Source organism: Pan paniscus, chromosome 9 (assembly GCF_029289425.2).
Source record: "Pan paniscus chromosome 9, NHGRI_mPanPan1-v2.0_pri, whole genome shotgun sequence".
NCBI lineage: Eukaryota > Metazoa > Chordata > Mammalia > Primates > Hominidae > Pan > Pan paniscus.
In genome coordinates this window covers 71,384,156-71,410,910 of record NC_073258.2, presented here as the reverse complement: position 1 = coordinate 71,410,910, position 26,755 = coordinate 71,384,156, and the positions used below count along the sequence as shown (strand labels likewise).

General features: G+C 54.7%; 1 protein-coding gene across 4 annotated transcripts in view; it reads right to left on the bottom strand.

Annotated features, from left to right (window-relative positions):
- Positions 1-2,106: 2,106 nt before the first annotated feature.
- Positions 2,107-26,755, bottom strand: part of CTTN (cortactin) — a 39,079-nt gene continuing 14,430 nt past the window's right edge. Inside the window, exons 6-18 of one of the 4 annotated variants that reach the window (XM_034933257.3) lie at positions 24,737-24,847; positions 23,662-23,716; positions 22,201-22,311; positions 19,471-19,581; positions 18,817-18,927; positions 17,745-17,855; positions 16,312-16,367; positions 13,860-13,929; positions 10,074-10,222; positions 7,392-7,481; positions 5,394-5,571; positions 4,954-5,025; positions 2,107-3,648 (exon numbers count right to left, since the gene is read on the bottom strand). In XM_034933257.3, coding sequence (XP_034789148.1) covers positions 3,512-3,648; positions 4,954-5,025; positions 5,394-5,571; positions 7,392-7,481; positions 10,074-10,222; positions 13,860-13,929; positions 16,312-16,367; positions 17,745-17,855; positions 18,817-18,927; positions 19,471-19,581; positions 22,201-22,311; positions 23,662-23,716; positions 24,737-24,847 — 1,362 coding nt within the window. In that variant the 3' untranslated portion in view covers positions 2,107-3,511. Of the gene's footprint in view, positions 3,649-4,953; positions 5,026-5,393; positions 5,572-5,617; positions 5,811-7,391; positions 7,482-10,073; positions 10,223-13,859; positions 13,930-16,311; positions 16,368-17,744; positions 17,856-18,816; positions 18,928-19,470; positions 19,582-22,200; positions 22,312-23,661; positions 23,717-24,736; positions 24,848-26,755 lie in introns of those variants that run through there. The other 3 variants (XM_034933258.3, XM_034933260.3, XM_063608634.1) reach the window with 3 other exon arrangements.

Sequence of the window (26,755 nt, the reverse complement as noted above, 5' to 3'; positions counted from 1 at the left end):
CAGGAGTTTGAGACCAGCCTGGCCAACATGGCGAAACTGTCTCTACTAAAAATACAAAAATTAGCCAGGCGTGGTGATGCACACCTGTAGTCCCAGCTACTCGGGAGGCTGAGGCAGAACTGCTTGAACCTGGCAGGTGGAGGTTGCAGTGAGCTGAGATTGTGCCATTGCACTCCAGCCTGGGCAACAGAGCAAGACTCTGTCTCAAAAAGAATAAATTGATTAAAAAAATAAAAATCAGCACAGTGGTGGAATCAGATTTATTGTGTCAGCTTCCCCAGTGCTGAGCCATCTCTCTTACTCAACATCTCCCCTCCAAGGCCCAGCACACAGTATGTGCACAGTTAATACCATGTCAGCCACTCTCTGAACATCTTGGGTTGAAGAAGCATTCGCCAGCATATCTTCCAGGAGCAAAGTAAGCATTTTCACCCCGACAAAGCACTCTCCACGCTGTGCCCACATCTGAGCGCCCAGAGTGGCCAGCAGTGGCTCCAGTGGCTCTTGGAGGTGCCTGTGTGCCGACGGCTCCCTATGTGCCACAAAATCGTTTTCCATGTCTGGGCACCAAGAGAGAAAAGCACGTCCATGTCCTGCCCTCCCTCCTCCAGCAGGCTGAGAGCAAGCTGCTCCCAGGCAAGCATGCCCCTAGGCTGTTCTTCAGGCCAGAGGGGACCTGGGGAGTGAATCCAACTTTGAGACAGAAGGCACGGTGAGCTGACATTAAAACGACCACATCTACGCTGGGCACGGTGGCTCATCCCTGTAATCCCAGCACTTCGGGGGGCCGAGGCAGGTAGATCACTTGAGGTCAGAAGTTCTAGACCAGCCTGGGCAACATGGTGAAACCACGTCCCTACTAAAAATACAAAAAGTAGCCAGGTGTGGTGGCGTGCACCTGTAGTCCCAGCTACTTGGGAGGCTGAGGTGGGAGGATTGCTTGAGCCCTGGGTGCACAGGTTGCAGGAGCGGAGATCACGCCACTGCACTCCAGCCTGGGCGAAAGAGCAAGACCCTTTCTCAAAAAACAGAAACAAAAGACCCCAACCACATCTAAAAAGAAAGCGGCTAAGATTCAGGTGGTTGGCTCCAGGCACTCAAGCTGCCAGGCCACGCTTGGCCACCAATAGAACAGAAACACAGACCCACTCAAGATGTGCCCCGCTCCTGTTGAGCCCCTGCCATGCTCATCCGCAGGCGGCACAGGCACAGACCGACTGGGCAGACAGTGGGCCAGCAGGGGCCCTTTCTGCATGGACCCCTCCCTTCGTCACACCCTGCCCTCCAGCCCCCGACCCCGTCTGCCCACCCCGGCTGGGACTTTCCCCTGGTTCACAAGCCTTCATGCCTCATTTCTTCAGGACTCAGCTCCCTGCAGGTGGCTGCAATCTCACCCAGCAGACAGGCCCTGTGTGGGACGGGGCTCGCCGTTAGGGCTGCGACCCTGTGATGCAGAACCCACAGCAGCCCGGTTGTGGCAGGAGGGCAGGGGCACTCTCACGTTAGGCTCCTGTGGGCAGAGCTGGCAGAGGCACTGTTTCCTAAGCCAGAGGCAGGTGTGGGACAGCCCAAGGGAGGAGGCAGTGCTCCGTCACCACCCAGGTTGGAAGGGGTAGCAGGCATATCGTGCAGCCGAAAGCTCCCTGGGAGCACCTGATGGGCAGAAGTGTGAGCCGGAACCCAGCTCCCCAGCACCCCCGGCTCCCGAGGGCACACCTGCTCCCTCAGTGCCACTGTTCCCCTTAGCCTTTAACTTCTGGTGCCCCTGAGCAAAACGAGACTGGGAGCAAAATCCCTCTCAGGATTTGAGAACTGTAATTCAGAAATGACTTTTAAGCACAGAGTGTTTTATTTTGCTTGGAACCTTTGTGCAAAAAACGGAATCATCTGCCAGAGTAAACACATTTCAGTTCATAAGCAGCACCTTTGAAGGAACACTGAAAAGGGAACGTACGGTTCGGTCTAAAGCCAGAACAGAACGCGCGAGACGCACTGGACGGCGGGAGAGCCTCCGCCAGCCCAGGTCCGGGGCGCAGGACACCGAGAGTGTCGACGCAGCTTCCACTGCAGAACGGAGTGACCACAGACCAAAGCAAATCACGCAAGTGGATCAAAAAAAGTTTATTCTGAATTCTTTAATTTAAAAAAATCATACCTATGAGGTGTGCTACAGGAATTCAGATACAATAAGTTGCATATAAAACCCGACCTCATTGCTCATTGTGGTAAAGCAAGGATGATGAGAAAATGCACCTCAGGAGCAAAAACACGCTTCACGGGCACTCCGGGACCCAAGTCCCGAGACATTTCCACGTGACCTTCTGGAAAGATACACCGCCCACCTGACTGCACGACAGGACTGGTCCAGCCTCCCGGCTCCTCAGGAAGGAGATGAGTTTCCTACAAAGTGAGTGGCCACAAATGCCAGGACAGCGGTGTCCTGGAGCTGTGGGGGGACCTTGGGGAAGAACACACACTCATCTGCACTTCACACTTCTAGCCTTCAACTGATCAAACTACTGTAATTGAACATGATATTTTGGCAAAAATACTACACCCCCATTGACAGGAGGAGGGTTCCTGGCGGCTCACAGCAGAGCAGGCACTGCCTTCCTTCCCAAGGCCGAGAGGCCATGCTGTGACATGGCACACACACCGCCCCAGGCTGCCCGGTGGCCCAGGGACCATATGGGTGACAGTTAAGGCATCAGCCTCTGTGAAAAGCCAAGCCCGACGCAGACCTCAACTGCACTGTGCGTCCCAATCCAGAGACCCGCGGGGCAGGGGAGGATTTCAAGGACTCAGTGACACTGCCCGGCGGGGGCAGGAGAGGCTCCCAGCAGCCCTCCCGGCAACCTGGGCATCAGGGGATGGGTAGAGATGAGGACAAGCTGGAGTGGGCACAGGAAAAAAACCAGGGTCTCTGCTAGAAGTCACCTGATCCTGCGGGCTGTCACGGTATGACATAGGCAGATTTCCCATCTGACATGGCAGCTCCTGTGCTCTGGGTGACTTAGCTCCGGGTTAACTTCCATCAGGCCCAGTCCTCTCCTCCCCAGCAGTGAGACTCTAGAGGAGGCCCCTCGTCTGGGACAGTCCTTCCTGCCTACCCGCCACAGGGCCGACCTGAGGCCTCGTGCTTGTCCTGGGAGGTCCCGACTGCACTTGATGGGCACGAGGGCAACACGCACACAAGAGAATGCGAGCTCCCTGAAGCTGCCGCGTGACAGTCAATTTGGCAAAAAAGAAAAAAAAAACCATCAATGCATAAAACCAATTACCAAAGTCCTCCTAAGGAATGTGATTACAATATATTAGCAAATTCTGTGGCATAAACATTTTCAAAAGCATCAGCAAAAGTATTAAATATAAAAGCAATGTGTATATTCCCCTCCCCACCTTCAAAAAAAAAAAAAAAAAAAACAGAAAAAACCCAAAACCACCCAAGAACCAAAGAAGGCCTGATCTGTAGTGTGAGGATCCAGGGCGCAGCTCCGGGGGGCTGGGGGCCCTACTGCCGCAGCTCCACATAGTTGGCTGGGAAGAGCCCGTACCGGCCCTTGCACACCCCGCGCCACCAGCCGTCATCAATCATCTCGATGTTGGTGATGATGTCATCAGGGTCAAATGAGATCTCATCATCGCCCGCTGGGGAAGAGAACACAGAGAAAGATGCTGAAGTGCAAGCGTTTCCTGGTCTGCCAGAAAAAAAGCACAACCCAGAGCAAGCTCCCAGGCAGCCTGCTCAGAGATGCCCCCTGCAGAGATGCGGGCCACCGCAGAGGCTCCTGCTGCCTCTGCCATGCCACCAAGGCCAGGATTTGTGAACATGAACCGAGAGAGTACAAAGAGGCACAGAGCCCTTCACACAAGCACCAACCCCACCCGGACCCCTTCCTCAGGAGCAGGTTTCCACCACATAACTCCGGCCCCGCCCGCCCTCCCTTCCCCTCTCTCTGGCAGACGTGTCTGTGGAGGGGGTGGGGAGATGGGCTGCGGAGGCCGCAGTGGAAGGACAGCCAGGGGACACCCGGAGAGAAGCCCGAGGTGATGGCTGAAATGGGAATGGAGGGCAAAAGCCACGGTGATGAGAATCCACGCACAGGTGCTGAGATGCCACAGACACACCCACATGCGTGCATGCAAATGCACGTGTGCAAAAGGCACTGAACGGGGACGGCCAGCGCTCACTTATGGTAGAACGCCAGCTTCCGCGCTGATGCAAAGTTGCAAACGGGAAGCACTCAAGAGGCAGAGGCCGGGGGTTCTGAGGGGAATCCCACGCCACCCGTAAGATGCTTGTCAACTGCAGAGGGGTGGTGGTGACTTTGTGGACCAGGTGGTGGCTGAGACAGAGGGACAAGTGGATGCTATGCGGCCCAGCAGGGAGCCCCACCGCATGGTCTCCAAGACCTCACCGCCACCAGAGCACAGCTCAGCCTGGCCCTGAGGGAACACGGGGTGGGCGGCTGAGGCCAGCCCAGGAGCTGAGGCTGCTCTTAAACTGCCAAGGCCGCAAAGGGAACTCAGGGGAACGCGCAGGCCACACGGGAGCTGGCGGCTGGGGCAGGACAGGCAGGAATGGGGTCTCGAACATCAAGGCATCTGTGCGGCCCCCTCACCTGGAGGGTGGGGTGTCCCTGTGGGACAGCATCTTTGATCTTGGGAAACACGCTGGAGTCTTTGGGGGTGGCAGCACCCCTGCAGCTCTCCAAGGGTTCAGAGAATACTAAAGATAACAGGGTGTGTGCGTGTGTGTGCAGAGATGGAATCCGGGTAGGGAACATGGGAGTTCTTGGCACTATACCTGCAACTTTTCTATATCTCTGAAATTATCTCAACATAAATTATTTCTAAAACTAACAACGCTAGAGAAGTGAATCCTCAGAAAACAAGCAGAGGCAGGCGCAGCTGCCTGGGTCTCCCCTCCAAGTGCTTTTGCAGGCCGCTCACCAGCCTGGTAGTCGTACAGGGCGACGGCTGTGATCCCCAGATCATTCTCGTACTCATCGTAGGTGCTGTCCTCTAAAAGAAAGCCATGACAGAGCTGAACAATACAAAGTCCCACACAGGTTCCCAGCCTTCTCAAGTTTTAGACAACACTTCCTAAGATTTTGTCTCAAGGACACAGGACGGCAGCTGAAACCCTCCCTTCCTCTGCCCCTGCCCACCCCTCCCCAGCACAATGGGGATCTTCCTGGGACCCAGCACAGGAGCCGATGCCCCAAATGTGCCTAGAGCACTTCCCTCCAGGGACAAGAAGACCCTATAGCAAGCAAGCAGAGGCGTGTCAGTGGGAAACCCATGCTCCTCGCAACGACGCCACAGGTCGAGCAGGATGTCCCGGGAGCTCCCTGCCCTGGGCAGGGCGCTGCAGCGTGGGGCCCCAGTACCTGCGGGATAGTGGCCCGGGGCCTCTGCGCTTTCATAGACAGCCTCTGTGGCATAGGCCAGGCCCTGCTGGCTGCTGGCCTCTCGGTAGTCAGCGGCCTCCATGCTGTACACGGGCTCCGGCTCCGTCCCACTCACAGGGCCTCTGTAGCTCAGCTCTGCCTTGAAGGAAGCCGCATCCTGGGGAAGGGTCACATGCACATGGCACGGGGCCCATGCTGGCTTCTAGAGAGCAGTAGCTGTACTGCCACAGCCAGCAGAAACCCACGGGCCATCTAATTCTCAGTCCCAGCCAGGACTGAGAAAACAGACGCGGTATAGGAAGGCCAGGCCTGCCGGTGTGTTCACCATGGTGGTGAGTGCCCACATGCCATTTCCTTCCCGATGATGACCAGGTCCTCACCACCGACACTCCAGTCCTGCAATAACCACGCCCACACAGCAGGTTAGGAGACACGCCCCTGCCCACACTGTTGCCTGGGGGTAGAGCCTGTCTTTGTTGGGTTAATTTGGCTGATTTCTTTTTTTAGGCCTCATCTCCAAGGCCACACAAGGCACCCTTGGGCTGAACGGCCACCCTCCTGCCTGTGCTGCTCGACCCTGGCCCTGCCTGACAGCGGCTTCACCACATGGCTCCAGAGCAGCTGAGCCTGCAGACAGGGCATCGCCAAAGAATCACATTCAACTACAAAGGTGCGCAGTGGAATACCTCTCTATCTATAACCACTGCCGCTTCGGAGCCCCAGCGAAAATTCTGAACTGCTCATCACCGACAGTGGCTTTAATCAATGTTTCTGACCAGGGTCCACCTGATGTCACCAGCAGTGACTGAAAGAAAGCAATGCCGACAGCTCAGAACCGCGCACCCAGGAGATCTGGGAAGAGCCGGTGGTGGAGAGCTGCTAGCCAGGGAGAGTAATCGGGCAGGGAGAGCGACTCCACCCTCAGCACAGGCACCGGGAACCACACAAGGGCTGAACTGCACGGGAGGGGCAGGGTCGGAGCTTCCTTGAGGCAGATGGCGCTGGCTGCCAAGGGGAGGGACTAGAGGGGGAGGCCGGTTCCTGACAAGCTGCAAGGCCTCACTTACCACATCCCCCCAGGGCCCAGCAGGGTAAAGGCAGCAGGCAGCAGCATAGCCAAGGAGGGACAGTCGGGTGGTGACAAGGCCACGGCCAGCGAGGCCCAGATCCCAGACCCGGCCTGTCTCCAGGGCTCTCTCTGGGCTCCTGAACTACCATGGTCTGGAGTGTGACCCCTGTAACTGACTGGCTCCTGGGCGAGCAGAGATGAATGCATAGACCAGGATGATGGCCATGGGATGGAGAAAGGGCAAGGGCTGGGGACAGGAGAGGTGGTTACAGGTAGAGGGTGTGGTTAGCGCAGAGGTGCTGGCGGGGAGCAGGAGACCCAAAGTCAGGGATGGGCAGGGCATCGGCAGGTGGCTCCGTAACTCAGGGATGGGGACGGAACACTGGGGGACCCATGAGAGGGGGTCAGCAGCACAGGGAGGGGCTGGACAGCATGTCTGCAGCCACACTCATGAGGGGCTGCAAGGCTGGAGAGCTGAATGGGGCAGGCATAGAAGGCAGATTGTGCGGGAGGCAGGGGCTCAGTGATGAAGGAGGGCAGCATTGCCATTAAGGAGTGAAGCGGCGTCCTGCACAGCAGAGAGCAAGTGGGGTGAAGACACCCCCATCTGATTATCTGATAGCAGGTGACTCCAGCAGGGACTGCAGTGACAGTGGCCAGACTACAACAGGCTGCAGAGGGGTGAAAGGATGGTATGTGGGCCTGCACGGCTATCCCCTGACAGCACTGAGGCATGTCACCCACCCCCCAGGCGCTCCTGGCCCACCCCTCTCCGGGCGTGGAATGCAGCGATGCCCTCTACACCCACGCCACACTGCCTGCCTGCAAGGGCTTCCTCCACTCCACAAACAGGACCTGGGTTCTGGCAGTAAGTCACTCACGCTCATTCAAACACCAAAGACACCAACCTCATAGACGGGGCTCGAGGGCAGCCTCTCCTCGGTTGGCTGAGGTGCGGGCGACGCAGGGGGCGTTTGCGTTTTGGCTCTGGCTTGCTCCTGTGATTGAAAACAAACAGCAATCAGAATGCTGCCATGACACTCTGCATTGTCACGCCTGCCGTGTTTCAGAAGATCGTGCGCAAGCTCTAGGCATGCTCTGGGGAAAGGAGCGGAAAACACCCACACCAAGGCTGAGCTGGAGCACCAAGCCTCAGATCCCACCAGCACCCCGGCAGGATCCGAGGGGCAGGGGAGCTGGAGCACCAAGTCTCAGATCCCACCAGCACCCAGGCAGGATCCGAGGGGCAGGGGAGCTGGAGCACCAAGCCTCAGATCCCACCAGCACCTAGGCAGGATCCGAGGGGCAGGGGAGCTGGAGCCCCAAGCCTCAGATCCCACCAGCATCCAGGCAGGATCCAAGGCGCAGGTGAGCTGGAGCACGAAAAGTCTCAGATCCCCCCAGCACCCAGGCAGGATCCGAGGGGCAGGGGAGCTGGAGCACCAAGCCTCAGATCCCACCAGCACCTAGGCAGGATCCGAGGGGCAGGGGAGCTGGAGCCCCAAGCCTCAGATCCCACCAGCATCCAGGCAGGATCCAAGGCGCAGGTGAGCTGGAGCACGAAAAGTCTCAGATCCCCCCAGCACCCAGGCAGGATCCGAGGGGCAGGGGAGCTGGAGCACCAAGCCTCAGATCCCACCAGCACCTAGGCAGGATCCGAGGGGCAGGGGAGCTGGAGCCCCAAGCCTCAGATCCCACCAGCATCCAGGCAGGATCCAAGGCGCAGGTGAGCTGGAGCACGAAAAGTCTCAGATCCCCCCAGCACCCAGGCAGGATCCGAGGGCCAGGTGAGCTGAAGCACCAAGTCTCAGATCCCACTAGCACACAGGCAGGATACGAGAGGCAGGTGAGCTGGAGCACCAAGCCTCAGATCCCACCAGCACCCAGGCAGGATTCGAGGGGCAGGTGTGCTCTGAGGCCGAGATCACACAGCCAGTGACGCGACAGTGCCGGGACTGGGCCACAGCTCATTCTTGCCCACACACGATTAGATAGTTTAGGCACAGATTTGGGAGTCTGAGTTGATGCTGCAATGGGTTGAGACTTTGGGGACCTTAAAATGGGCTGAGTATGTTTGCACATGGGATGGACATGAAGCTTTAGGGGCCAAAGGATGAACTGGGGTAGGATAATAGCCCCTCAAAGCTGCTGACATCGCAGTCCCCAGACCCCATGGGGAGGGACTGTGTATGTGATGAAACTAAGGGTTCTGTGATGGGGAGAACTCTGGACTGCCTGGGTGGACCCAATGTAATCACAAGGTCCTGAGAGGAGGGAGGCAGGAGTGTGAGGGACAGAGGAGGGGCGGTGACAACAAAAGCAGAGGCTGGAGATGGGAAGACAGGGCCGAGGGGCCACCAGGAGGAACACAGCCCTGCTGACATCTTTGAGGACTTCTGACCTCCAGGGCTATAAGACACTAGCTGTGTGCTGTGTGTGGTGGTGACTATGGCAGCAACAGGAAACTCACTGACAGCCTGTGGGCTCCAGTGCCAGACGCTGAGTCTGAGGGTGAGGTGGCAGGCACAGGCACACCGGCCAGGGAGCTGCCCAGGCAGGATCTGAACCCCAGGTGTCCACTCCAAACCCCTTCCCTCCTCTCCCTCTGCAGGCGGCCTTGCTCTAACGGGAACAATGGTAGTGCTGTCTTGTCTTGTTGAAGAGAAAACCACCCCTGGTCTTGAGACCCTAGCACGGTTCCTGGCATCTATGGCCTTGCTTGACCCCAACAGGACAGTTGTAAATTCCCACGTCACCTGATGCCATCCACAGGTTAAACACCCAAAGTAGCACGTCCTGTGTGGCCCTGCAGGGGCAGGGGCAGGGCCTGGGGTGGATAGGAGAAGCCCAGGCTTCCAGACAGGCTGGGCCTGCCCCACACTGCAGACGCCCCAGCTGCAGAACCACACCTGGTAACTTCACACACACACATCTGTAGGCCTCAGGCTCTATTCACAACCCCCCGATCCAGCTGAGCACAAGGAAAGTCCTTGTCGGTGGCAAGCCACCCAGGCTAGACCCAAAGCACCCAGACACAGGCTCGTGCTCCGCCCCTGCCAGGGGTGCGCTTCTGGCATCTTTCTCTGGGAGCGCTTCTCCACAGCCCAGGGGCTTGGGTGAGCGGGGCTGGGCTGGCCAAGCAGAAGCAGGCCCCAAGAGCAGGCTGCCTCTGCACAGAGTCCCCTCCAAACCCCAAACTTCCACCTGGGAAAGGAGGGGCTTCCAGAGGGGGATGGGTGAGAAGAGACTCAGGCTGACATTTGGACAGGAGCCCCGTGGAGGTGGAAGCCGACAAGACTCTGCTGTCAGCTCAGGGACAGAGGGCAGGGCAGGTTGGCGGGTCCTGGGGCTGGACCGGCAAGACCAGGATAGCGCTAGCCGGCTGCCTGGAGCATTGTGGCCAGAGACTCAGCCTATGTGTGGCTGCAAGTGACAAGTGCCTTAATGGAGAGCCTTAAAGGAGAGTTAAACATGCCTTCCAAGGAAAACCTGGCCAGGAGAGAATAAGCCCCGCCCAGGCCCCAGAGCTCCCAATCCCCTCGGCACAGGTCCCAGGGAGGGTGCGCTGCGGCCCACTCCTTGCCGCTCACCTCCAGCTTCCTCCTGGCCTCTTCCTGCTCCTGCCGCTCCTTGGCCATCCGCTGGGCTCTCTCCGCCTCCGCCTTCCGCCTGTCCTCCTGCTCTTTCTCCTTAGCGAGGTTTTCAAAGTTAGCTCTGATGTTACTTGTTTTGCTGGTCACTATAGAGGAAGGAGGGAGGACGTGTGCCTTGAGCACAGCAAAAACACTGCTCCTGGACAACAGCCCCACCCACACAGAGTGACCTCCCCAGGAACCGGTCATCCCCCTAACCCCCGAGGAGGGAAAGGTTCTTGCAGCTGCCAGGTCAGCCCACTGGTCCGGAGCCAGCACTGGGTGCCTGCCACAGGGCACTGCGTACCTGGTGGGACTGGCAATCCCCCTAAGCCTGGCATCAGGAAGATCTCTAAATAAGACGGTATCTTCACCACCACACTCACCTTTTTAAATAAAAACAGCCAATTTCCCTTAAAGACATCTGTCCTTGATAAAGCAGTTAAGGTACTGATGTATACTGTAATTGACGTATACTGAGTCTAGTAAATCTCAACCAGAGTATACATTTTTTTATATTGTGTGTGACAAAAATGGAAAAGAGGGCAGTGGCTCATGCCTGTAATCCCAGCACTTTGGGAGGTTGAGACGGGAAGACTGAGATCAGGAGTTTGAGACCAGCCTGGGAAAGACAGTGAGACCCCATGTCTATTAAGAAAAAATGATAAAAATTTAAGTCAAAAGTGGGGAATATGGCCGGGCATGGTGGCTCACACCTGTAATTCCAGCACTTTGGGAGGCTAAGGTGGGTGGATCACGAGGTCAAGAGATCGAGACCATCCTGGCCAACGTGGTGAAACCCTGTCTCTACTAAAAATAGAAAAATTAGCTGGGCTTGGTGGCAGGCGCCTGTAATCCCAGCTACTCGGGAGGCTGAGGCAGGAGAATCGCTTGAACCTGGGAGGCAGGGGTTGCAGTGAGCCGAGATTGTGCCACTGCACTCCAGTCTCGCGACAGAGCGAGACTCTGTCTCAAAAAAAAAAAAAAAAAGTGGGAAGACACATGAGCCTTCCCTGCTGTGTCCAGGACTGCGGCGGTGGCTGTCTGTGTTTCAAGGAACATGAATGGAACCATGAGAGCTGCAAGTTGACTGTTTTTTCATGGAATAGCGTTTTTCCCTGAAATAACAACTGACAGTCCAACTATGGTTATGCAAAGCTGGGTATCTGGCAACAGTTTTCTTCCAAGTGAATGAACTAAGCCTATTGTGTCAAGAAAAATTACTGGAGTATTTGTTGCCAACAGGAAAATTCCAGCTTTCAAGTAAAAGACAGAATTTTGAAAAATGTGAGGCTGCCACATGAACATGCTGATTTCCACTCAGCCTCTGCAGATGAAAGCGATGATGACAGCAAATGTGATTTTTTTTTGGTATTGTGTAATGAGAAGTGTCCACAACTGGAAGACGAGCACAACTCAGAGACCCAGCATTTTCCAAATGACCAACACACAGTGCTGCCCAAGCACAGTGGGTAGCGAGTCCCTCACAGGGCCAGAGGAGCCGGCCTGCAGGACCACCACTGCCTGGCACGCTTGGGCGGCGTCGCAGAAGGACACTCACGCTGCCCTCAAGGTTACAAACACTCCTCCCTTTCCCAATCGCCTACCTAGGTGATTCCACATGTTCTTCCTAAACAACGTAACATCGATAGACTGCAGAGGCAGATGTGAGAGTGCAGCCATCTTCTATTAAAGAGATTTACAAAACAAAACAATGCCGGTCTTCTCACTAAGTGCTGGGATTACAGGAATGAGCCACTGTGCATGGCCAGTTGTATTATTATTTTTATTTTTTGAGATGGAGTTTAGCTCTTGTCGCCCAGGCTGGAGTGCAGTGGCGCAATCAAGGCTCACTGCAACCTCTGCCTCCAGGTTCAAGCAATTCTCGTACCTCAGTCTTCTGAGTAGCTGGGATTACAGGCGTGGACCACCATGCCCAGCTACTTTTTGTATCTTTAGTAGAGACAGGGTTTCACCATGTTGGCCAGTCTGGTCTCAAACTCCTGACCTCAGGTGATCCACCCACCTCGGCCTCCCAGAGTGCTGGGATTACAGGTGTGAGCCACCACACTCGGCCAAGGTTTATTCTTTTTAAGTGAACCAATTAATAACTTTCCAATGTCGCTCATGCCTGTAATCCCAGCACTTTGAGAGGCTGAGGCAGGTGGATCACTTGAGCTCAGGAATTCAAGACCAGCCTGGGCAACACAGTGAGACCTCATCTCTACTAAAGATAAAAAAATTTGGCCGGGCACAGTGGCTCATGCCTGTAATCCCAGCACTTTGGGAGGCAAAGGCGGGCAGATCATGAGGTCAGGAGATCGAGACCATCCTGGCTAACACGGTGAAACCCCGTCTCTACTAAAAAATAGCAACAACAACAAAAAAATTAGCCGGGCGTGGTGGCAGGCGCCTGTAGTCCCAGCTACTCCGGAGGCTTGAGGCAGGAGAATGCCATGAACCCGGGATGGGAGGCGGAGCTTGCAGTGAGCCGAGTTCGCGCCACTGCACTCCAGCCTGGGCAACAAAGTGATACTCCGTCTCAAAAAAAAAAAAAATTTAACTGGGCATGGGGGCATGCGCTTACAGTTCCAGCTACTCCAGAGGCTGAGGCAAGAGTACTGCTTGAGCCCAGGAGACTGAGGCAGCAGTCCTGCCTGGATGACACAGCAAGACCCGGTCTCAAAATAAATAAATAAATAAACCATTCCTCTCTCTCTTTTTTTTTTTTTTTTTTTTGAGACGGAGTCTCACTCTGTCATCCAGGCTGGAGTGCAGTGGCGCAAACTCCGCTCACTGCAAGCTCCGCCTCCTGGGTTCACGCCATTCTCCTGTCTCAGCCTCCCGAGTAGCTGGGACTACAGGCGCCTGCCACCATGCCTGGCTAATTTTGTTTTTGTATTTTTAGTAGAGACGGGGTTTCATCGTGTTAGCCAGGATGGTCTCGATCTCCTGACCTCATGATCTGCCCGCCTTGGCCTCCCAAAGTGCTGGGATTACAGGCATGAGCCACTGTGCCGGGCCACATTCCTCTAATTTCTAATATAGTCAATGTCATCAAATACATCAACATCTTGGGGGTTCTCACGAGTGGTCAAAGTGTCAAAGCGTCCTGGGCCCTCAAACTCTGAGAACTGTGGGTCCATAGCCCCCGAAGGAAGTCAGTGGTGGCTCTCTGCATCCTGTGTTAAATTTAGCACTTGCTCTCATGTATAACATTTTCCCCAACTACTTGACTCTCTGGGGCAGGGCCCACATCTGACTCCATCGTGTGTCCAGCACAGAAAAGGACAGGTTTCGAGCTCCCTGTCAAGGGCCCAAGAACGAGCAGCAGAGAGAATGTCTGCTGTCGCCTGCACATCGACGTCATGATGTCTTCCTCCTGTCACAGCTGCGACCGAGCGGCTCAGGGAGTTGGGCAGGCCCCAGCTGCTCCCAGAAGCTGGTCACTGGCAGTGTGGAGGCCCTTGTGAATGTGCACTTAGCCCCTTTGCTCTGGGAAGAGCCCCTTGAAACAGGCCCCACTGAAACGGCTGCACCATGCTGCATCTAAAAGGTGACTCTAAACCTCTGCAGGAGAAACAAGATCTTCATCAGAACGATCATTTTCTTTCCCAAAAATACGCAGCAACAACCACGCTTTCAACTAGTGGTGCGTCTGCTCCTGGCTGTTTCACAACTGTCCTTCCCCTCAGTGTTTTCCTGGGAAACCACACGGTGCTCCTGGTATCAGCCGGGACTCACCAGCTTCGACAGGTACTGTCTTCTGGTAGGCAGAGGACACCTGGGTAACATCCTCAAAGGTTGACGCATTCTGCAGAGACAGGACGTGGGCGTCAGGAAAGCACTTTTCTCTTTTCTCCATGCCCTGTGGTAGCTCCTGCCAGATGCAAATGCCTTCCCCAGATCTTCCCAAAGGCCCAGCCACACAGCCCAGAGCACTCTTCATGGCCTCTCGGTTTTGCAAACTAACTGAGGCATGAAAACTATTACCAACCACATTTGCAGGCAATCGTGGGTCAGCATTAGCATAAGAAATGCATGTATCTCCATCTGCTCTACCATAAACCAATTCTGGGATCAGCCTCAAGCCTTCCCCACCCTCCGTCGCCACCCAGAAGTGTGAGCATTTACAGGAAGCAAAGACGCTGGGGACACATGCAAGCCTCCAGTGGCCCGTCCTCCACACTACCCAGTGGTGCAATCACACCTTTCTGCATTGCAGGGGACTCAACTATGGTCTGACCAAGCGACGGCGATGACTCTTACGTGCTGACTCAGGTGGAGACTGTCAGGGCTCATGGAGACCAGTGGCCGTCCCCAGTTTCACTGTGGGTTTCACTACCTCTGATGAGAACACCTGAGGCTCAGAAGCCACCAGAGCCCCCATACCATGGCCCCTTTCTGCCCAGCACCTCCTGCTTGCCCCCTTCCTGGCCCGCCTGTCCTTCCTCGGACCCCGCTCCCTCCTCCCATCAGTCAGCTCCAGCGTCTACTCCATGTCCCTTGAGCCGCTTGCACCTGTTCAAAGGCAAGGCCATCAGCCTTACTGGGTCCCATCACCCACTGGGCCCTCTGCAGACATCACCTTGCCCTGAGGGGGCAACCTCACCTCCCAGCCTGGGTTGTAGCCCTATCCCCACAATGTACGGGGACCCGGGCAGTTACGTCACCCTCACTAAGCCTTGGACTCCTCCATCACACAGCAAACAGAGAGAGAAGCTCCACCCCCTCCTGGATGAAAGACAATGACACGAAAGGCCACACCCCCACACTGCCTCCTCATGTGCTCACAAGCTCAGTGGTCACCGCCAACACCAGCAATGCTGACCACAGACACCCACAACACAGGCAGTCCCTCAGGTTCCGGCCTCAAAGCCACAACCTCTGACTCACCCACAGGGGAGCTCCTTCCCTCCGTCTGTCCCAGTGCCTTGCAAGGCCCCTGCTACCTCACTGGGTCCCCCTGCCCAGTGTCCTCTGACCACGTGCCTACTCCCCTCCCAACTCTGCACGCCACCCGGCCCCGGCCCCGGCCCTACCCCAGCTCTCTCTCGCTGACACCCACATCTGCTCCTCCCAGTTCTTCGGCTCCACAGTTGGCACCACGTCCACCCCACATCCACCCGACTGCTCCCTCCCCTGCGTCCCTTGGCGCCAAACACCATGCCCTGCTTCTCCACCACCCGAGCCCCTCCAGCTCTCCTCAGGACCACACCCCCCTGCCCAGGCCAACCCCCACAACCCAGACTCCACGCTGAGGCCGGGGGCTTCTCAAAGTAGACCCCCCCCAGTGTTCCTTGCCTGCTAACCTTTCTGGGGCCATGCACGTCAGATGCTCTGTGGTGTGTGACGCATGTCACGACATGCAGAATGCTCTGTGGTGTGTGGGGCTCTCCAGGGCCAGCTCTATCCCCGCTCCCCACCCTCCCTCTGCAGCTAGGCTCCTTGAGAACCTGCAGTGACTCCTGTCCCACCCAGGCCCACACCTCGCCCCTCCGTGGTCTCCTGAGCCTTCTCTCCTGGTGAACTCGCGCCTGCCCTCAGAAATGAGCCCAGGCTACCGCTCCCTGGGGAGCCCAGCCCGAACACCTGCTCTGCCCGCCTATGCCCCTGGAGCCCACATCAGGAGCCCCTGGATGGTGCTGCGTGGTCAGCTGCGAGGCAAGGACTGACCCTGCCACCCCTGACCACAGGCCACGCGCAGGAGCAGGCAGTGTGGAGCCCGCGTCTCTATGAGGCTGAAGACGGGAGACATGGCTCATCACCGCACACGCAGCGCTGGCTGCCAGCAAGGTAGCCCCACACGCAGTCTAACACACTCAGGTTCCAATCTGATTTACTATTAAGAATTTAAGTTCAAATGGACATGAGCCCTCGAGGCTCTCACCTCTCATGTTAAACATCTGGGTTCCTATGGCTGCCCAGCCGTCCACTGCTGTGCCGCAGCCAGGTGCTGAGCCTGCCTGGCCTGGGGCCCCCAATTAAGAGGTGGGCCGGTGCCAGCGCCTATCCCACAGCACGGCCATGAGGAGCACAAGACTGTCCGAGTCAGTCATCGCCACCACCACCACCACCACGACGGAAATCACTTGTGCCCCACCCCAGCGCGTGGATGTTGGCCAGCACTGTGAGCCACGCCCACCAAGAGCCCCTGCAGGCAGAAGACACTAAGCTCCGGGGCTGGAATATTTACCTTATCCATCCGATCCTTCTGCACCCCATACTTCCCGCCGAATCCTTTGGAGTAGTCTGAAACGTGGCAAAACACAACACTTACTCTGAGGTGGAGGCGAGCGTGGGGGTGGCCGTGGGTGCATGCAGACAGATCCAGAAACAGCCCAAGAAGGTGCACCACAGCGGGAAGAAACGAGAATGGCCAAGCAAGGCTTCACTTGCAAGGCAAGTTTTGCTTCCACCCATGGTCATGAGACCCAGGCAGTGAGAAGCAGAGCACAGGCCAGGGGCAGAGGCTTCAGCATTCCCTGAGGGGCAGGAGGGGCAGGAGGGGCGGCGGGCAGCAGGCAGGAGCTAAGCAAGGAAAGAGGGCACGGACAGGCCTTTGCAACGCGCCACTTCAATAGCACAGTCTTCCGCACCAGCACGGGCTTATTCTCATCTGCTTCCTGTGCGCCTGCTCTACTGAGCGCTAAAAAGAGGCTCAATCGCAGTTTGTTCTCTTGCTTTTTAAGAGAAAAAAAAAATCCATGTGGAAATTCTACCAGCCAAATACTTCCGTTGCAGCAACACAGATCCACATGAAAGTCACACTGTCATGCAGCAGTGATGCCACGGAGAGCCACTGCCATCTCCATGCAGTCTGCGGGACCACCCCAGGTGTGTCTACCTGCCCACACCTGAACACTGCTGTGTGTTTCTAACGCTGCAGGTGGAAAGCCTAGAGTCTTCCCTGCAAGGTTAGGGAATTACTGTTTTTCCAATTATGTGTTCAGGTTCTAATAACCAAGTCCAAATTTTGAAGGTAACAACATAACTGCTCTAAGGAAGGATGCACAGTTGGCTTCACGTACATACTGTGTGGCTCTGTGTGGAGATGTTACACACATATGGTGTCATCAAACAGAACAAACAAAAAACCTCCCAACCCCGGCCAAAAACACCACCACAAATGAAACACAGAAACCACACAGAACACGCCTGTCTCCTGGCCCTTGCTGCTACGAAGCCCCTGGTCAAATGGCCAGTGGTTTGGTTGAACCAACACCTCTCTCCTCATCTGGAAGGCCTGACTCAGTGGCTCACGGCAGTCACCAATAACAGCAGAACAGCCTCGGGCAGAATGCTGCTGGAGACCGGAGATGCCCCAGTCCAGAGACTGGATGGGTCACCGGGTTAGAAAGATGGCACCCACACACTAACTGGCGCATCCTGCCATACACAGATCACAAGTTCACAGGGAAGAAAGTGAAGGGGGGAAGAGAAGGGAACCACTCAAAATCAGTGTCGCTCTACTAGAAATGGGTTTAAAGTGCCGAACAGCCTGACAGCTGACAAGTGGTGACACAGGAGGACTGTGTTGCAGGTGCTGACGGTGAGCCCTGAAGTCTGTGCTAGAAGTGGCCGCACAGGAGGGTGGGGGGGAGGGTAGGAGGCTGGTGGCAACTGTGCCTTGCTGGGACTCGTGCTTGGCCAGCTTCTCCTTGTAATCAAACCCCACAGCAGCGGAGTCCTGCCTCTCCGACTGAACACCGAATTTGCCTCCAAAACCAGTCTTATAATCTGAAAATCCACAAGCAACGGTGGGGAAAACAACCAAAAGAGGAAACACAGTTGGGTTAGAATTGCATGAGCATGCGCAAAAATCAAACACAGTTTCCAGAAAGCAAGGGCTCTCCTGAGCTTAGGGCCTTTGAGATCCTACTCCCAGGCTCAGCGCCAGAAGGTGGCTCCAGAGGTCAACGTTAAAGAATGAACTTAAAATCTGAACACTCAGCGAAGATCTGGAAACAGCCTAAGAACTGTACTTCAAATAATTCAGTAAAGGCACTCCCAGCTGTGCAGTTCATTCTTAGCGTCCTATGCACACTGCAGACGAGTGTGCGTATCTGTGTACACGGGAGGAGAGACCCTGCAGATTCAGAGGGCGCTGCAGCCCCATTAGCCCCGCTCCTGCTTCTCTCAGGGCTGGGTCACACTGAGAGGCTTTCAGCCCCCTCAGGCTCCTTTTCCCAGGGAAGGGGCACCCATTCCAACAAGAAAACACTTTCGGTTCAAAAGTAAGTATCTCCTGCCAAAAACCGTGGCCCACTTTATAGACAAGAAGCCTGGACGAGGAGCACTGCAGGCTTGGCCCATGTCCCCGCTCCCGGGTAAACCCAGCCCCCCGCTGCAGGCCTGACACATGTCCCCACTCCCGGGTAAACCCAGCCCCCCGCTGCAGGCTTGACCCATGTCCCCACTCCCGGGTAAACCCAGCCCCCTGCTGCAGGCTTGGCCCGTGCAACCCACTTCCAGGTAAACCCAGCTCTCTGGGGTACCACCCCCGTGTCAGCAGGGAGGGTTTGTGACTACACTAGCTGGAGGGAACTGGGGGATTGGGGGGGCACACAGGACAACTTCAAACAGTGAAGACAAAACAACGTGCAGCAGGCACACGCAGACACAACACATACCAACTGACCCCGCAAGGAACAAAAACAAACTTCTAAAACCATCTCGCATACAGGCAGAGTGAATGTACCTTTTTGGGATTCATGCAGCTGCAATTTCTCCTGGTGATCCCAGCCAAGGGCACATTTGTCTTGTCTGTCTGTCTGCACACCAAATTTTCCTCCAAACCCTTTCACATAGTCTACATGCACAATGAAAGGCCAGAACCCATCATTAACAGGTAGTGCAGGTCACAGGTGGAAAGTATGTTTTCAATACAGTTAAACACATATGATTCACTCAATCTACTCTTCCCTTCCGGATCTTTGGTAATACTTTAGATAACATCCATGAAGAGGCCCTCCTTGGAGAGTGGCAGGAAATAACCTAGTCTATGACCTCAGCATCGTGACTAAGCCAGACAGGACCCCATGGAAGCTCCCACGCATGCGGCTTCCACCTGCACCATGAGACAGCACAGGCTCACACGGGCAACACAGACGTGCGGGGTGTGGCCACCACGATAAGCAACGCCGCTGGGGCTGGAGCGCCATAACACTCAAGCTGCGAGTTCCTATTTAGCAGCTGTGTTTCTGGATGTGCCGTTTTCAAGTTGGGTGTTTCATGAAAAAGAGACATCTACGTTAAGGGCTATCAATAATGCTTTGTTTTTCCTTTTCCGGTGTGGCTACCACCTGTCACATTACTAGCTGCTGGCTGGAGGGTAAGATAAAACGGAAGACACCTTTCTGGGACTCGTGCTTCTCCGTTTTGCCTTGATACTCAAAGCCAACGGCGCTCTTATCCACTTTGTCCTTGTCGATACCGTATTTGCCGCCGAAACCTTTGGAGTAATCTAAAAACAAACAAAAAAGGACTACTTTAAAAGGAGCAACGAAATCAGTGAACATGCAAGTATTTTATCCTTTGATTAAAAAAAACAAAAATCTTTCAGGTCCACTGTAGGACCACTGAATAATACAGACAGTATTTAAAGGTGCTATTTATGTGTAATAACAGAAACACAAACAGTGGTAACCAGAGGTGGGGGCGTGTGCCTGCAGCCCAGCTACTCAGGAGGCTGAGAAGGGAGGATAACTTGAGCCCAGGAGGCTGAGTCCAGCCTGAGCAACATAGCAAGACCCCATCTCTAAGTTAAATCATTAGCTAATCTTTTAAAAATTAAAAAAACAGGCTGGGGGAGGGGGCTCACGCCTATAATCACAGCACTTTGGGAGGTCGAGGCGGGTGGATCACCTGAGGTCAGGGGTTTAAGTCCAGCCTGACCAACATTATGAAACCCCATCTCTACTAAAAATACAAAATTAGCTGGGCGTGGTGGCCCACACCTGTAATCCCAGCTACTCGGGAGGCTGAGGCAGAAGAATCACTGGAACCCAGGAGGTGAAGGTTGCAGTGAGCCGAGATTGCGCCACTGCACTCCAGCCTGAGCAACAAGAGTGAAACTCCATCTCAAAAAAAAAAAAAGAATTAAGAAAAAAAGTTTTTTTTTTTAAAGTACAGCAGAGGCTGGACACAGTGGCTCACACCTGTAATTCCAGCACTTTGGGAGGCCAAGGTGGGCGGATCATGAGGTCAAGAGATCAAGACCATCCTGGGCAACATGGTGAAACCCCGCCTCTACTAAAAATACAAAAATTAGCTGGGCTTGGTGGTGCATGCCTGTAATCCCAGCTACTCAGGAGACTGAGGCAGGAGAATTGTTTGAACCCGGAAGGTGGAGGTTGCACTGAGCTGAGATCGCACCACTGCACTCCAGCCTGGCGAGAGAGAGAGACACCGTCTCAAAAAAAAAAAAAAAAAAAAGAAATAAAGTACAGCAGATGAATTCCTGTAACATCATCCATTGCATCCAGAAGCTAGCAGGAGATGAGAGTTTATGATAAGGCTCTAAGCTCAGGAGGCAGCAGAAGGGCAAGGCTTTCAAAGGCCACTCTTCACAAACTGAAGCACGCAGGGGGATGCCAGGAAACAGGACACACACAGCATCCTCCAGAAACTCCAGTTCTACTCAGAATGAAGCCATTTAGCATGTCACTGTGACACCAAAACATGACTCTCTCATGGACCCACTAACAGCACAAGGCAGAGGATCAAGGCCTGGGAGAGAAGGCCTGAAGCATCCAAGGAGCCTTGCGTCTGCCCAGGTGCTCGGCCTGTGCTCCCTGGCTCCCTGGAGTCACACACTCATGCAGCTTCGCGGAGCATGCGCTGCTCACAACTGTGTGGCGTCGGGAAGAGGAGGAATGGACTGTTCCCAGGAAAGAGGCAGAGAGCAGAGGCAAGCAGCTCTGTGCAGCAGGCAAGGCCTGACTGGCAGGAAGGCCAGGCCAGGCCGCGACAAACTACAAGCCAAGCTGCCCTCCAGGCCACCGGCACTTTCCTCAGGGAAATGCCAAGCCAGCGTGGTTGGATCTTCCAGTGGTGTTTCTTGCTTTGGGGTAATTTTTTTTTTTTTTTGAGTTTTTAAATAGTCAAGCTCTCAGTTTTCAAATGTTGGCAAATATTTTTAAAAATTTAAATGTGCAGGCCAAACAAGAGGCACAGGGAAACAGGCAGGCCACAGCCTCTGCAGCCCTGGGAAATGCTCTGAGTGATGGTGTACAGGCTATGCAGTGGGGAAGGAAGAACTCAGCACAGCCTCCAAGGACAACTTGGCAGTATCTATGGAAATTTTACATTCAATAGCCTTCGACCCAGCAATTCCATATCTAGGAGTTGATTCTTTTGAATAATCACTTGTGAACAAAACACAGGTACAAGAATGTTCCCTGCAGTCAAGTTTCAGCTGGGCGCAGTGGCTCACACCTGTAATCCCAGCACTTTGGGAGGCCAAGGCAGGGCGATCACCTGAGGTGAGGAATTCAAGACCAGCCTGGGCAACATGGCAGAACTCCGTCTCTACTAAAAATACAAAAATTAGCTGGGCGTGGTGGCGTGTGCTTGTAATCCTGGCTAGCCGGGAGGCTGAGGCACGAGAATTGCTTGAACCAGGGAGGTGGAGGTTGCAGTGAGCAGAGATCACGCACGCCACTACACTCCAGCCTGGGCAACGGAGTGAGACTCCGTCTAAAAGAAAAAAAAAAAAAATTTACAGGTCACACCTGTAATCCCAGCACTTAAGGAAACCAAGGTGGGGGAGGATTGCTTGAGACCACGGAGATCAAGACCAGTCCGGGCAACACGGCAAGACCTCATCTCTACCAAAAATAAATAAATAAATAACCTAAATTCCACATTCAAAAAAGGAATGGTTACATGGACTATGGAATCCTCATACGATGGGGAACTGTACAGCCATTCGAATTAGGAAAAGCCCACATACACTGGTACGAAAAGAACACCAAACATTTTCAGTTAAAAAATCTACAACAATCACGCGTGCAGAGAGAAAATGCCCTCGTGGGTGTTTCTGGAGCAAACGCGTGATTACAGACCGTGGGGTCCGCCCCACCTCTCTGTGACTCGTGCTTCTCCGTCTTGCCCTGGTAGTCGAAGCCCACCGCGCTCTTGTCTACTCGGTCGGCCTGCACGCCGTACTTGCCGCCAAAACCACTGGAGTAGTCTGGAGAGACAGGGCAGCAATTAGCACGGGGGCCTGAGGACGAACTACACTGTTCCTTTTGTTAAACTAAGCAAAAGTGTGTAGGGGTTACAACTCACAAACACATCAAGCGCACATTTTAAAATGTACAACAAGCCACCCACTGCTCCATACAGGTGATGCTGGACCCTGTTTCACAACAGGTGCATGGGGGGGTTCTGGGCCCTGTCAGCTGTTACAGGGCAGTTCCTTTGTGTAGTCAGAAATGACGCTGCATGCCCACTTTGAAAATCAACTGCTCAGGTAAAAGCTGGAAAGCTTCATACAAAGAACCAGCACTTTGGAGGCTGAGGTGGGCGGATCACTTGAGGCCAGGAGTTTGAGACCAGTCTGGCCAACGTGGCAAAACCCCATCTTTACTAAAAAATAGAAAAACTAGCCAGGGGTAGTGGCACACACCTGTAATCCCAGCTACTTGGGAGGCTGAGGCAGGAGAATCGTTTGAACCCAGGAGGCGCAGGTTGCAGTGAGCCGAGATCGTGCCACTGCACTCCAGCCTGGGCAACAGAGCGAGACTCTGTCTCAAAACAAACAAACAAACAAAACAAAATGAAAAAAATGGAAAGAGAAAGCCTCATATGAAGAAAGCCATGCAGCTGAACATGGGAGACAAGACCATGATCCTCCGCCTGCCCACACCACAGCTACCTCCACCTAGACTGCACCGAGACTGCGTAAGGACTGAGAGCTTGTTCCCCGGATGATGCAATGACACAAAGGAGGAAGAACTAAATAAGCTTGCAAAAAATAAACTGAGAACTTTAAGGTGGCGATATGCTTTGGTCTTTCAAAAAAGAGACTGCATGATGTAATCAAGATTAATCACCAGCAGTTAAGACCGTATGTGTATAAGGAAAACAAGAATTTAACAGCTCTGGTTTCTAGCCTTAGAGGGGGAAGTTAGCTTTCTGCCGATCAATCTGTGAGCTCTCTTTTCCAGGAGGAGCGCTGCCCAGATGAAGGGAAGGCGGCTTCCGCTACAACGGGGAGAAGCCCCACAATGACAGCAGATGCCAGGGCTCCGAGGGGGATGTGTAACGGGGAATACATCCATCATGTGGTATCCAGATGATCCAGAAACATGAAGAGGAGGGCAGAGTCCTCCTTGTGGCAACAGCCACCGCTCAGGAAATGGCTTCAGGTGGCTGTGACTCTCCCCATCAGGACCCCCGGAGCGCGGGGAAACGGCTTCAGGTGGCTGTGACTCTCCCCATCAGGGCCCCCGGAGCGCGGGGAAACGGCTTCAGGTGGCTGTGACTCTCCCCATCGGGGCCCCCGGAGTGGGCTCTTTCTGCACCTTTCGCGTCTTACCTTTCTGGGAGGCATGCTTCTCAGTCTTCCCCTGGTATTCAAAGCCTACAGCAGACTGTGACAACCAAAAACACATGAAAAAGTGGGGAGAAATACTTTCCAATGTCCCTGAAACAATCTCTCTGAATTCATGACATGACATTTAAAAAAATATGAAACACATGATGCTGTGACCTCTGGGTTCCTAAGCCAGGTGCAGGTGGCAGTGACGCAAGAGCTCTGGCATCCTAAATAGACAGGCCAGCAAACGTTCTGCAAGGCCCAGTGGGCGGCGCGGGCCAAGCCATATCCCTGGCGACCTGCCCTCCCCAGCATGCGGCAGCAGGGAATGCTCAGCTGATTCATTCCACGGGCTTCACAAAAACTCGCTTCTCAAATAAGTCATGCTGAGAACATTAATATTAGTAATGAGAATAGCAGTGGCCACCAGGGGTGCACTCCCACCAGCCAGGCACTGCGATGGGCATCTGAGCAAACACCTGTGAGATAGGTATGATCATCCTCCTCATTTCACAGACACATAAATTCAGAACCGTGGCTAATATGTCACAAAGCCACAATCTGCCACCAGCATCAGCTCCCTGCTCCCTCCAGGCTCCTGATCGCTCCTCTATTAAACAAAAGAGCCAACAGCCCCGAGCCGAAGAGAATCAAAGAGGCTCGGGCCTAGGATGACTGCAACAACACCTGGACGCAAAGCCTGGGTCCTGGACACGAGCGCATCCTGCCCCCCGGTATAGGCTCTGATGTCACTCTGTCACAGTAACACACATGTGAGAAACACGGGTGGAAACGGTCCCTGCTGGCACATTGGGACAGACACAGGGCCATCCAGTACTGAGGCACGTAGTGAAGAGCGACCGCAGGGACTGCTACAGCAAGCCCGCCGCATCCTGCTTCCTCTCTCTGAGAGCCCAGGCTCTCAGAGCATCCTGGGAGGCAGATGCCCCTCTCTGCAGTCCCCCAGAGCTGGAGGGCACCTGCCTGCTACTACAAGTGGCCCAACAGGGCTCAGATCTACGGGGAACGCCCCCCTTGCCCCAACCTGCCCCAGTCCCAGTGCCACATCACTCACCTGATCAACTCTGTCCATCTGGACACCAAACTTGCCTCCGAAGCCACGGACCGAGTCCACCTGCGAGCAGTGCTTGGAAAGTTTCGACTGATATTCGTGGCCGACAGCTGACTGGAACAGGGTTCAAACACAAAGCATTAGACACCAACGACACTGCGGCGCTTCACTTCCTCCCAGAGCAGGGCTGGGGGAGGCCACATCCTGGTCAGTGCAGGGGAACCTTACATTAACACACCCATCTGGGGAGCCAAGGAAGGCGACACGACTCCTGGGAGGCCCAGGTCCTTGGTGCAGGCTTTTTTTTTTTTTTTTTGAGACGGAGTCTTGCTCTGTTGCCCAGGCTGGAGTGCAGTGGCGGGGACTCGGCTCACGGCAAGCTCCGCCTCCCAGGTTCACGCCATTCTCCTGCCTCAGCCTCCCGAGTAGCTGGGACTATAGGCGCCCGCCACCACGCCTGGCTAATTTTTTGTATTTTTAGTAGAGACGGGGTTTCACCGTGTTAGCCAGGATGGTCTCCATCTCCTGACCTTGTGATCCACCCGCCTCGGCCTCCCAAAGTGCTGGGATTACAGGCGTGAGACACCGCGCCCAGCCCTTGGTGCAGGCTTTCATGGCCCACCCCAGCCCTTGGGCTCCTGGAAGCTGCACACGAACCCTGGACACAGGTCGGGGCCACCAGTGGGGATTTCTGACACGACCGGGCATGAAGAAGGTACACAGAGCCGGCAGCCTGTGGCAGGATCCGTGAGACCCGCTGGTGTGGAGACTGCTGGCATCTACTGAAGTGGGACCTCTGTGAATCACATGACCAAAGAATCGGCACAAAAAATAGTCTGCCAGCAAACTATTTTGTTCTAATAGACTATAAACAAAAATAGTCTGCAAAACACAGGCTCACATTGGATTTCCGCTGAGCAGCACCCTGTTCAGGCAGGAGCCAGCTGCCGGCTCCCATGCCAGCTCATTTCAGCATCATTAATGTCGTCAGCCCCCATCAGCGCACACAGGTTTAGGGACCTTCTGTTCGCCAAAGCCAGCAGGTAAAGCCCAAGGTTCCCCTGGGCTTTCCAGACCCGGCACCCAGCTCTTCTGTAAATAACGCCTCTGGGACACAGCCACAGCCATTCACAGGTGTGCTGTCCACAGCTGCTTGTGTGATTCAGCAACTCCGTTCGGCAGTTCTATTGAGAGACCCTCTGGTCCACAAAGTGGAAAAGATCTCCTACCTCAAAGCACTGGCCCTGCTCCAGTCCTGACACCGAGGCCCCAGGGTTCTGAGGCTCCCTCCTCACAGCAGAGCCGGGTCAAGGACTCCTTCACAGACAGTGCGGGCACATGGCCCAGCAGAGGGCGTGGAGAAAGTCCACGGCACATCGGGACCCCTCTTCTCACTCCCTCTAGCATGTGGAGCCACTCATGCTAACCTGCTAACCCAAGCAGCATCCCACACCGGTGCTGACGCAGCAGGCAACTCAGAGAGCGTCCACTATTTCCCCTATTGAAAAAGCAGGTCTTGCCCTAAGCCTTGGGCCTGTGCTGCGCCCTCTTCTTCCCACGTTTGTTTTGAGGTTGGCAGCTGACTCTCTATCCACATGAGCCATCACCTCCAAACCCTCTGTGGCAGAGACTGCCCATCTGTGTCCTCCGGGGTCTCACCCAGAAAAGAGAGATGAAGGAGTGGCAGAGGCAGACGTGCCAAAGGGATTCCCCAGCATGGGTTTTCATCAGAAGGAAGTTACAGGAAAACTGATCTAAAGACATGCCCAGAATGACAACTAGGCAAAGTTTCCAGCTTTTTGATTGAAAGGGATTCATCTCCAAAATTGCCTTCGATTTCACATTGACAAAATCACATCTGTTATTAAACAATCACGCTGGGGAGACTGTATCTTGAAGCCTGAATGTGTAGACTCAGGGCTACGGGATGCAAGGAGACAAGGGATCAAGAAGGAAGCCTGCCCCGCGTGATGGATGCAGCCACCGCTGGCCACAAGGGAAAGGTGCAGTGTGCTCAGGCCC